At 34.5% G+C, this 12,091-nt stretch overlaps 2 protein-coding genes and 1 non-coding gene across 3 annotated transcripts; 2 read left to right on the top strand and 1 right to left on the bottom strand.

Moving 5' to 3' along the window:
- Positions 1-558: 558 nt before the first annotated feature.
- LOC127803405 (proteasome subunit alpha type-7) lies at positions 559-6,115 on the top strand. The gene is made up of 3 exons (XM_052339604.1): positions 559-841; positions 1,985-2,399; positions 5,731-6,115. Exons 1-3 carry the CDS (start codon positions 669-671, stop codon positions 5,893-5,895), a joined length of 753 nt encoding a protein of 250 aa, XP_052195564.1. The 5' UTR covers positions 559-668; the 3' UTR covers positions 5,896-6,115.
- A 1,002-nt stretch (positions 6,116-7,117) lies between these two features.
- TRNAI-AAU (transfer RNA isoleucine (anticodon AAU)) lies at positions 7,118-7,191 on the bottom strand. Its single transcript has one exon. It is a non-coding gene; the product is annotated as a tRNA-Ile (tRNA).
- A 77-nt stretch (positions 7,192-7,268) lies between these two features.
- Positions 7,269-9,423, top strand: LOC127803407 (uncharacterized). The gene is made up of 3 exons (XM_052339607.1): positions 7,269-7,332; positions 8,433-8,546; positions 9,124-9,423. The coding sequence occupies exons 1-3, from the start codon at positions 7,315-7,317 to the stop codon at positions 9,253-9,255; spliced, it is 264 nt and encodes an 87-aa protein (XP_052195567.1). The 5' UTR covers positions 7,269-7,314; the 3' UTR covers positions 9,256-9,423.
- Positions 9,424-12,091: the final 2,668 nt, after the last annotated feature.

Below are 12,091 nucleotides of genomic sequence, written 5' to 3' on the forward strand. Positions count from 1 at the left end.
TAAAACTTTAGACATACAAGTAGATAAATAAAATTTTAAAATTTATGTCGCTAATCTCATTTATAATAGTCATGAAGTTTTAGATTTATTCAAGTTATGGTGATCAATATTATTTTTTAAAATTTTCGTAATTAAAGAAGAGAGAAAGATATTTTGATAATTTAAAAAAAATCAAAATTTATTTTCTAATTATAAGGGAGAAAGCCACAAGTAGTTAATAATGTCAAGGAAGATTTTATAATTTTTTTAAATATTAAGGTATTTATGTTTTTTTATTATATTTCAGGGATAATTTTTTGTAATTTATTAAAATTTAAAACAATTTTAAGAAGTTAAAAAATAAATGATAATCGTACTATATAAAATAAAATATTTAATATATCCTTATATTAATTTAACAATTAAAATTATTTTAGATATTTAACAAAATAAAACTATCATTTAAGACTATTAAATATAAGACCAAATAACATTACGGTAAAAACAACTATTGGTTGGGGTCCACCGTTTACATAATTACAAAAATAGGCCTAATATATGACAAAGTAGTCCCAGAAGCTGGCTTGCCCCCCAAGCCCAAGGTCGGCTTCGCCTCCAAGCATAAGAAAGGAACGGAACAACACAGCCTCGGATCAACGACGAAGTGAAGAAAGCGAAACTGTTACAGTATGGCCAGGTACGATCGAGCGATCACGGTTTTCTCCCCGGACGGCCACCTCTTCCAAGTTGAATACGCCCTCGAAGCTGTCCGGAAGGGCAACGCCGCCGTTGGCGTCAGGGGCACCGACACCATCGTCCTCGGCGTCGAGAAGAAGTCCACCGCCAAACTCCAAGATACCAGGTCCGCCCTCTCTCCATCTATCCTATTGTACCTTGATTTACTTCTGGTTGATTTTGAGGTTAGAGTAGGGTTTTGAAATACTTTTCTCGCTTCTGCGAGTCCGCACCGCATAAACCCTACATTTGATCTGTTCGGACTTTGGGTCTTACATTTCTTCATATTTTCATCTGTCCTCTTTGCTATGATCTTAAAATGGCATTGCCAGATTCGGATCTGGTTATTTCTGGCAAGAGCTCGTTCAAGAACTATTAGAGACGGCCTTAATTGGCAAAAGCTTCCTTTGTTAATTTTTTTATTAGTAGACCTGTTGGCTTGAATTTCCCAATGTGGAGTTCTACTTAGGCTACTGTAATTTGGTGAAAATTGCGGAATTGGATTTCTGTTTTTCTCTTAGAAATGGTTTCAGAAGCGGTGGCGGTTTCCAGGCTTATCGGTGTGATCGGTAGCCCAAATGTTAAACAAGGAGAACAGGCCCTGACAGTGGCTATATGTGCTAAATGTGTAACATTATTCTCATAAATACGTATTCTGATGTTTTGTTTTGGTACTTTACGTACATTGATTGTGATAGGAAAGTGATTTTTCGGGCCAAAAATATATGCAGATTGTGAGCGTAGTGTTAAAATTAAATATAGTTAATAGTCTTATATAAAATCAGTTCAAAGTTGAAAAGTGCTATTTTTGCATGAACCGCATTAGACTAGTTAATTGTCCTACAGACATGTAAAACCCAGAAATCTACCCGGTTCTGTTACTTCAGCTCCTAAAAGTAGTTCATCATAATTGTACAATTTAAGAAAGTTGTTGGGACGTTTTTTAAGTTGTGGTCAATGTGGGTGTGGAAAGCATCAGAAGTCAGAATGTTGTTTATGTTCAAAAGGAGTTCCTAATAGTAACCCAACAAAGACATGAGCATGTTTCTTTTGCTAATAAGGGGTTCTTATTGATCCCATCCCATCCAGACATGTTCTCTTACACAACCACTGATCAAATATTTTTCTTTTATTTTTGTGATGAATTCAAAGTATGCCCTTTTTCTTGCTGTTCTTTCTTTTTTCCTTATGGTTCCTCCCTTCACCTTATTTGAGTACTAGATACTTCCTGAGACAATTCATATTCTCACGGTTTGTCTTCATTATGCAGATCAGTCAGGAAAATTGTAAGCTTGGATGATCACATAGCATTGGCCTGTGCAGGACTCAAAGCAGATGCCCGTGTCCTTGTAAACAGGGCACGTATTGAGTGTCAAAGTCACAGGCTTACTGTTGAAGATCCAGTTACTGTTGAGTATATTACTCGTTATATTGCTGGTCTTCAACAAAAGTACACACAAAGTGGTGGTGTAAGACCATTTGGTCTTTCAACTTTAATTGTGGGCTTTGACCCATATACTGGTGTTCCGTCACTATACCAGACAGATCCCTCAGGTACATTTTCTGCATGGAAAGCTAATGCAACTGGAAGGAATTCTAATTCAATTCGAGAATTTCTGGAGAAAAACTATAAGGAAACATCTGGACAAGAAACTGTGAAGCTTGCAATTCGTGCATTGCTAGAAGTAAGAATCTTTGAACCATTTTTTTAAAAAAAATTCCTTGGTAATGGATTCTCCATTTTTATATTTACTTCTAACTGTTTAATTGCTCCAGACTGATTATTTTTGTTTCACACATAATTATTGAGTCATTGTCCAGATGCCTGGTAATTTTTTTCCCCAACTCTCCAAGTTATTTGTCTATTTATGTTGATTTAGGATGTAATTTAAAATTATGATCGCTTGTGTTTTTGGATGTTTCCCCAAGTGAGAACTTTAATGGTTCTTTAGCATACATGTGTTGTTTACTAAGGGGCATCCTTTGGTGCTTTTGTAAAGCTTGCACTAAACAGCTACTTTTTCTGGTGGAGCTCCCTATTTTCTATCTGACATTTCTTGGTATTGTGAATTCGTGATCCCAAAGTGATCAAGCTGCCCATTGGCCACTATTATGTGATAACTACTAATATCATTTAAAGATGGGAATTCCTATTCTACCAAAACTCAAACCAAATTCTGTTTCTAGTAATTCAATTGGTAATCCTTGAGGGCACTCAGGGAGGTGCCACAGCACACTTGCAAGGCCACAAATTCATCAAGCTTAATTATATCTCATCCCACACATACTACCGTGGAAAGGGAATGGCGTCAGAAAATCACATCCAAGTTCATAAGTTTACTTGGCAAAAAAAAAAAAAAAAATTACATCCAAGTTCCAAGATCTGCGGTAAAATTGTTTTTGCAACTTTATTGAGAGAGAGAATAAAACAACAGGATATCAAGTCCTTATTCCACTGTGGGGTCTCTACATGAATTTTTGCTTATCAGTTATTTTTATGTATGGTTTTATCTTCTATGCGGTCCTCTGATCTCATAAGTATCTTCCACCAAGTTTTCCTTGATCTTCCTCAATCTCTTGCTTGAAACCAATAGAATTTCTGAATCACCTAAATTAGACATTTTAGTTTGATGTGAAGATGTATATTGTGTGGTTTTCTTGTGATATAAGAATTTATAACTTTCTTTTGGTTGAAATCCCAGACTAACTTGTGCATTTTGGAATTTCAAGTTAGCTGCTTGAAGAGGTAGTCACCCACTCCAGTTAACCTTCCTGGATGGTAGAGAAAAATCACACAAGCACGAAATTTAAAGTGATGATATAAGAAATATACTGTAGCTTTGATGACATTTCCAATACAAATGAAAAATCTGTATCTACTTGATATGAAACTGCTTGAGATGGCAAGTTGGTGTTTGAGCAAGGTCCATTTTTTGGGAGGTGGAATCTAATGTTTTTGGCCACAATGATTAGGATATTATGGTGATGCTGTATTCTCTGTAGTGTAGGGTTGAGGTAGGTTGTCAGGATATTAAGAGGGATGAAGGATGGACTGGGAGGTGCCATCTGTGGACTTTATATAGTGACTACATTTCTTCATTCTTCAGGCGAAACAAAGAAAACTATATATCTTGCACCAACAAACTCAAGAACGTTATTAATATTGCTTTATTTCCTTCAAGGGTTGGAGGGTGGGGGAGGTTGTACTTTCAAAGGTATGTGACACTTGATTAGATCCCTGTCCAAATCAGGATGCTTGTTAGCATTTTATTTTTCCTTTGCTTTTCTGTTTTTTGTCTTTTCCTTCGAAGGTTAGGAGGTTTTTTTTTTTTTTTTTTTTTTTTTTTTTGGGGGGGGGGGGGGGTTAGGTCCTGTTTGGTTATGGTTTAGTTGTTTTAGAAGATGTTATTGACAATGAAAAGAATGAAATTTTAAACATAATATTGTCTTCGTTTGCTTTTTTAATTTTGCATGAAAATGATTTTTGAAATAAAAAAAATATTTTTTTATCTTCTAAAATTGGAGTATTTTGAGACAAATTTCTTTAAAATGGTTCGCAGAATTAGCTGTCCAAAGGTGTTCATCAGAGTTTATCTAGTTTAACTTAGAAAACAATTTGTGGAATCATAAACCAATGAACCCTTTGGGTCAATGGCCAGCCACCCTGATGATTGCATTGCTATCTGATTGTTGTTTGTTCATTATTATATTGCTTTCTGTGGCAAAGGAGTCTTAAATCCCCTTGCAATGTCATTTGGAGCACTGTTGTTCCTCCTACTGTTGTTTTCTAAATTTTGATTGCCACCCAGATGCTATTCTTACTTTTGACAACCTGAGAAAGTATGAGTAGGTAGTGATTGTTTGTTTTCTATGTCCAAGGAGAGTGCTGAGTCCATGGAGCATCTCCTCCTTCACTATTCAATAAAAGGTGTGGGAGTTTTGTTTATATATAATTGTGTGTATGGTGGGTTATGTCAGGATATGTGTTAGATTTTTGCCTTCTTGGAGGTCAGGTTACACAAAGAGTAGCTAGCATATAATTTTGGCTTCATCTCTTATTGCTATTTTTGGTGTATGTGGCACTGAAAAAATAGGAGAACTTTTGAGGGGTTTGGAGAGTTCTATACTCTGTTTAGAGGGCAAATTCTACTCAATAACACCCCCTTTTTATCTCCTTTCTCCCCCAGGGTGTTGCAACATGCCTATGCTGTCTCAGTTATAAACTACTAGAATGCTCTTACAAGAGGATCAACTGGTTGATCATCTTGGTAATAAAGCAGGAGAAGGTTGTATGTAGTATAGGTTTGACATTTATGGCTGGGTAAGGTTATCTTGGTGCAGGCAACGATATATAATTTTCAAAATCTCATAAAAAAAAAAAAACAGTAATTTTAGATGTATATCCGGTATTGGTGAAACAGAAGAGGTAAGTACAATAAAGATCGTGTAAACAAAGGAGATCTGTGATGCCATGAAAGTGTGCAGCATCATCACATTGGGGGGGGGGGGGGGGGGGGGGTGTTTCTCCTCTTTAAGTAAACTTGAATCTGATCAAGCCTTACTAAATATGCATTGCACTGAATGTTATCTATGTTGCCGCACCTAGAAGACTGGCATGAATTACTGACAGCCCACCAAATAAAGCTTACTGAACTTTGGATTTTGTTTAAGTATCCAAAGTATTGTTCCGAAAATCATTTAAGTCCATACTGGCATAAGAACTCTTGGACATTGGACTCGAGTCTAACATGTTCTCAAGAACTGGAGAGGAGCAGATCTGAGAAAACAAGAATAGGGATGAATTAGACGGACTGGAGAACTACCAACTAATCAAAAGGAGATAATCAGAATAGTTTCCTTACTTTTCTGTTCCTGCAATGGCTTGTTTGAATCATAGTAATCTTCATGTAGTTTGGATTTCTTCTCCTGGGTTTATTTGTCTCTAGATGAGTGATTGATGCCTTGACTTTTGTGAAGCTTTATTTGTGACTTGTGAAGTGTGTTCATTTTAACTAGGTAGTTGAGAGTGGAGGAAAGAACATTGAAGTTGCTGTAATGACAAAGGACCATGGCCTGCGTCAACTTGATGAAGCTGAGATCGATGCCATAGTTGCGGAGATTGAAGCAGAGAAAGCAGCTGCTGAGGCTGCAAAGAAGGGGGGCCCTCCCAAGGAAACATAGTTTATCCCTCCCATCGTCATGATTCCATGAATTGTTTAAGCAAAATTCTGTTATGTCAAAAGTCCTGTTCTGGTTTAATCCGATGGATGTGGATTAGAGTAATATCAGTCGGTGTTTGTGCTTTGAAATTTGCACTTTTTATCTTAATTTTCTGCAAATTGCTCTACATTTTCTGTTGGAAATTGGCAAGTTGAATTGTTTAAGCTGGAGTTTGCATTCATTCTGTTTTCTCTTGAAGCATCAGCGACAGCCAGCGGCATGCATTAGAATTTGCCCGTCCATAATTCCTCCTAATTCAAAATAAGGAAAGTGTTTAGTTACAGCCAAGTATTTTTAAATTTTCTACCTTTTTAACTTTTTCACTTTATCACTAATTTTTCTTTGTCATAAAATTTGAAAATTAAAAAGAATGTTTTAATGATTATATCAGAGAAATGTTCAGTTTTTATAGGTGAATGTATTGTTCTTGAAAATATAATTGTAATACTAAAAAATTATTATAAAATTAATACTTTTAGTGTAATATTTATGGTATTGCTAATATTATAATTTTAATGATAACAACTTATTTGTAATATTAGAATGTTTAATTATGAATGAATTTGATTGATTATATCATAAGATTAATCTTACAAACATAAAATTCATCGTATCACTAATGTTACAGTATTAATGATAATTATTAAAATATTACTTATTATTATATTTCATTTCTATAATTTTAAATATTGTGATTATTAATATTTTTACCATTTATTGTTATTCATTAATTTTGCTAATATTTTTATATTATAATATTAACTAGTATTAATTTTAAATTTATATTTTTACTTTGTATTGATATTATTATAAGATACAATTAATATTGATTTCTGCATGTATAAGAGTTCATGTTTCTACTTGAAATATATTAAAAACTTAAGAATTATGAAATATATTTAAAAGTTACTTTTATTATAGTGAGAATATGTTTAAAACTCTCCTATGAAATTTGGACACTTGGAGACATTTATTTGCTATTTTCGTGTGAAATTTTATTTTTAAAATTTTCTCATATAATTTAATTAAAATTTAATATAAAATATTATAACATTTTCTGTCTATACTATTTATTCATTATTTGTAATATCATAACATTTTTTTTTCTAAAAACGATGAACTATATTCAAAAAGCCCAAACACAATACGACATCGTTTCCAAACCGTAACGCAAAAAAGAAATTGGCCCATGCAGGTCTCGAACCTGCGACCTTCGCGTTATTAGCACGACGCTCTAACCAACTGAGCTAATGGGCCACCGATTTATAGCTGGAATAAATAAATTATATATATATTTTAATATAAAACAATTCAGACCTCCCGGCCCTATTTGATGGCGAGCGACCGAGATTTTTTGAGAAGACAGCTTTAGACAGAGCCATGAGAGAAGACTACGAGGTAACACAAATTCTACTCCTTTTATCCTTCCGATTACTTAATTTCCTCGTCGAAACACATTAATTAGATTTCTGTTTTTGTTCAGATTGCTTATCTGGTTTTGTAAATTTGATATTTTATCATTTCCCTGCATGCACCACCAACTACCAACATCAATTGTTATTTTCTCTGTTCGCACTATCGGTTCGTCCAATAAATTCAATTGGATTGGATGTACGATGTTCTAATGAGATCCAATTTCTGAATCTTATTAGCCTCTTATTGTGTAAACCCTAGATTGTCTAGTGGTTATCATCGAAGCCGGTCGGTTGGAATTTAGTCGTTTTCTTTTTGCGCGAAGGCTTGGGATCGGGGATTATACGCTAGTTGTGTAAAAAGTTTAATCCATTTTGTTGTGACTTTCAGGATTTGTTCATTTCTTTAGAAAGTGTTGTCCTTTACAGAAGTGGTTATACCATTGTTCTGTTGGGAAAAGGCAAGGGAAGATGTTAGATAGGAAAAGAAAATACCTTAGAAAATGAGTGGAGGAATTTATATTTGTAAAGAACTCTTCCTTTTTTTTTCTTTTTGGTTTTATTATCCGTAAGATTTCATGAATAAGTAATTACGATTTTCCTTCTATTTTGTCAATCCCGGTTCCAAATGTGGCGTTATTGTCTTTCATTCTGTAAAATTTAAGATATATATTTTAGATGAAACTTTGGGTTGCTAAAGGGTAATTTTAAACATGATTTCTGATCTTGCTGTACCCAATAGAAACGGGATTACAATTTGTTTCGAGCATCTGTCTTTGCATCAGCATGGTGAGGTAAAAAATTTGGTGAACAGAGACTAAATGTCTATGGATGAGTAATACTACTGATATGAAAACTCAAATGGAATACAGATAAATGAGAATGGAGCTGCGCTTCTTATCTTGCAGCCCCATTGAACATTGTTTACTTCTGGAGTGGTATTCTATAGAAGACAGATACTTCATACTTAAGAAAATATGATAGGGCATGGGTCCCCTGTGTTACATTTTGTTCCTAGAAAAATTTCCTTATCATTGGTAGTTCATAATATCTATGTTTTATTGAGATTATAAACTACATATGCAGATCGAAGAAAAGAAGCAAGCCGCTGCTGATGTTTTGTTTCAATATTCAAAGTTTGTGATGGCATGTATAGGAAATCAAGTTCGGCCATGTGACTTGAGGTTGCATCTAGTGAAGGTAAATGCATACATTCATGCTCGGTTTTCTTCTTTACAATAGTTGCTAGTTCTAGTCTGCCTGCATTTTTCTTTTTTGATTTTGCTAAGTAATGCGTGGACAGTTTTCAACATCTGTTGGAATTTACCTTAAAGTATTCTGGGTGGTAACTGTAAGTCAATGAGGTTGGCAGTGAATGATAATGACCCTAGGTTTGCCTGCCATTCTTCTTCCTTTTTGTTTTTCAATTTGGAAAGTTGAGATATTTATATAATATCATACCATGGAAGGAAAACTTGAACTAACACAATTAAGTTTTCCTTTTGGCTGATTTCCATATCCACTTTCTTTCTTTCTTTCTTTCTTTCTTTTTTTTTTTTGGGGGGGGGGGGGGGGGGGGAGATAAATTCGTATCCACTTTCATTTGGAAAGTAAATTTGTTGACAATGCTCATCTGGTAAGGGGCTTGGACAGAAGAAGTTGGTGCAGTTTTAGGTGAATTCAGACGAAGACAAATTTTAGTTGTTACCTGATTCTTTGTTGTGGCGTGTTTTTATATTTTCCAGTTTTTTAACATTCTTTACTATTTTTTCATCAGGAAATCTCTGGGTTACCAACTTCTCTAAAGAGGGAGTCATCTCAAAGGGAAGCTTCTCCCGATGCTTTGGGTGAGTCGTCAAGCTCCGGCACAGCCAGACTTGAGAAATTAGACAGCTTCCGAGCAGTGTAGTGTGGACTTTTGAAGTAATATGCTTCATTAGCGCTGTTGGGTAATCAATCTGTGTATCGCATTACTGGTATTCACTATGATTACGTATGCCTTGTCCTATTGAAAACATGTATTCCTAACTTTTTTTCAGAGGTAGGCATGACCTAGGGCTCATTTTTGTTTCTGAAAGTTCTGAATCTTCTGGCGCGCGATTCTTGTCTTTTTGTTTTGGTCTCATGTTGCTGATGAATCAGTGTCTAGATTGTAGACAAAGAAAAGCGGGAATCAAATTAGAAGGCAGCACGTTGTGTCTTAGGTTATCTAGATTTTTCCATTATTTACCACCCCCCGCCGCCGAAAAAAAATAAATGAAGTGATGCAGCAGCAGGGGGAGAAGGAGAGAAGCAGGGACCAAAGAGCAGAAAGAGTCTCGGAGCATGGGAGAGGCCTGCTGGATATCTGAACTGAAGAACAGGGGCAAGGGGAGAAAAAAATAACAGCAGCAAAGGACAATAAGTGTAGTAGTTATTAGTGGTAAATAGGGGGTAAATCACATCAATGTCACTAAATTCAATTCTTTATAACGTGGTCACATTTAAAATTTTATGAGAAGAGCTCCGACTTGATGACGTGGTGTTGAGGTGGTAATTAGAAATTTCAATGGAAAATGTTATTGGTACACTTATTTTGTGCATCTTGGGGTACATAATAGGGTATTATGACAAAAAAATCTCTCGACATGTGAGGTATAGGGTATTTTGGTCATAATATCTCCTTATGTAGCCCAAGATATACAAAATGAGTGTACATCTAGCATGATTCAATCTCAATTACAATTCTAGAGGTGATTCAAATGCTGATTGTACAATGATAATGAATAAAACATTGTCACATGGCAGGGGTTCACTCTTTCCATGTCACTCATCTCTCTCTCTCTCTCTCTCTACCCTAGACTTCCTCTACTGCCATCATCAACACCTCTACCTTCTTCCCTCCTTTGCCGTTCGCCTTTGGTCACCGCCCCTCTTTCTTCACCTATTTGTTGTTGCCGACTACCTTTGCTTCGCCCGCTGCCTCCCATTTCTTCACCTTGCAAGTAAATATAAGAGGGTTTTTTCCCTCTAATTTGTATATATGTATATATATATATAGAAAGAGAGAGAGAGAGATTCTTAGCAACTTAATCCACTAGGTGACAAAAGCAAATAGTCACTTACGAACTCCTAGTTCCATTCGTTTTAGATGACTAGAAATTCATTAGCTAATACCAACCAAACCCTCAACTCATTGTGTATGTGTGTTTAAAGTGTTTTGACACGGTTTATTCGTAATTCAAAATAGAGCTTTATTATCAGTTGGAAAAAGACAATTAATATTATCATTAAAAAGATTAATATATGTACATATGTGTGTGATTTGCAAGGCAAAAAACAAGCGAAGCAAAGCTAGTTGGAGGTGGCGGGTGAATAAGAGATGACCGAAGGTGAACAATTGAAGAAACAGAGACGGTGACAGAATAAGAATGGGCAAAGAAAGAGAGGTAGTGATTGGAGGCAAACGACAAACAGTGGAGTGTGAAGAGGTGTAAGCGTTAATGACAGTGGCGACCGCAACGATGGTGGTTGACAATCTTGGTGGAAGAGAGGGATAGAAGAGAAGGAGATGAGAGGAAGTTGAGGGCAAAGAGAGAGAGAGAGAGATGGGTGATGTGGAAAAAATGGTTTCTCTATTGTCACGTGACGACATTTCATTCGTTTTCATTACACAATCAACATGTGGGTCATCTCTAAGGTTGTAATTGGAATTTCTAATTGCTACCTTCGAGCCATATCATCAAACTCAACAAGGCTCTCTTGGAGAATTTTAAATGTGACTATATTGTAAAAAAAAATAAAATTAAATATTAATAATTACGTTGTAAAGAATTAAAATTTAGTGACTAATTTAAGAAAGAGTCAAAGTTTAAGTGAGGTTTGGTGTGATTTACCCGCCACTAATATTAAGACTTGCGTGTGGAAAGAAGGAAGCTCTTTCTGTTGTTACCGACTCTCTCTTCCACTGGCAAAATCTGAGAGACTTTATACTAAGGGGGCGTTTGTTAAAATGAGCAAGATTCGGTGATATCAAGATAAAATTGGGATACTTTCCAGACCAAGATATGGAATGATCAAGATAAAGCCGGGAAGCATTCCAAGATTTCTATCAGACTGTTTGTTAAATTTTTTAGAATCCATTGGTAACTGTATTTTTTCTTTCCACGTGTTTGTTAATACATATGATAAGCACCAAGATAAGGGTTTTTTTTACCAAAATATCCCTATTACCAAATTTATGATTAAAATAGTATTTTATGATTAATATGAATTGTCAAAAAAATTAAGATTAAAATTAAAAATAATATTTTATTTTGTAAATTCAAGTTCAAAAATAAATTTAAAAAGAGTTGAAAAGTATAAATAATAATTGTTAGGATTACAATAATTCCACCTACATAATTAAAAATAGCCAAAACATATTTTCATAATAGATAATAAAATATAAAATTAAATAAAATAATTAAAAAATTGATGAAATGAATTATATTAGTTAATAAAATATATAGAGAGAGAGAGAGAGAAATTTAAATTTTAAAAATTAATTAAATGAATAATGTCATTTAAATTTTAAAAATTGTCAAAACATATAATAATTTAAAAATATATTGAATAATATTAATTATAAGAGATAAATAAATAAGTTTTTTAATAAATTTAAATCTTTAAAATGCATTAAATGACATTAACTATCTTACAAGGGATAGATAAGTAATTGAGGCTTATTTTGAAAGAGCCAGATAAATTTATCCGATGGGGGAGGT

Source organism: Diospyros lotus, chromosome 6, assembly GCF_014633365.1.
Source record: "Diospyros lotus cultivar Yz01 chromosome 6, ASM1463336v1, whole genome shotgun sequence".
Lineage (NCBI taxonomy): Eukaryota > Viridiplantae > Streptophyta > Magnoliopsida > Ericales > Ebenaceae > Diospyros > Diospyros lotus.

What these genes read in the sequence shown, in the direction of transcription:
- LOC127803407 (XM_052339607.1), top strand. An exon ending in TGAGGTTGCATCTAGTGAAG is followed by an intron (nt 8,547 to 9,123) that starts GTAAATGCATAC and finishes TTTTTTCATCAG; the next exon opens with GAAATCTCTGGGTTACCAAC.
- LOC127803405 (XM_052339604.1), top strand. Translation starts at nt 669, where the DNA reads ATGGCCAGGTACGATCGAGCGATCACGGTTTTCTCCCCGGACGGCCAC. An exon ending in GCCAAACTCCAAGATACCAG is followed by an intron (nt 842 to 1,984) that starts GTCCGCCCTCTC and finishes TTCATTATGCAG; the next exon opens with ATCAGTCAGGAAAATTGTAA. An exon ending in CAATTCGTGCATTGCTAGAA is followed by an intron (nt 2,400 to 5,730) that starts GTAAGAATCTTT and finishes CATTTTAACTAG; the next exon opens with GTAGTTGAGAGTGGAGGAAA.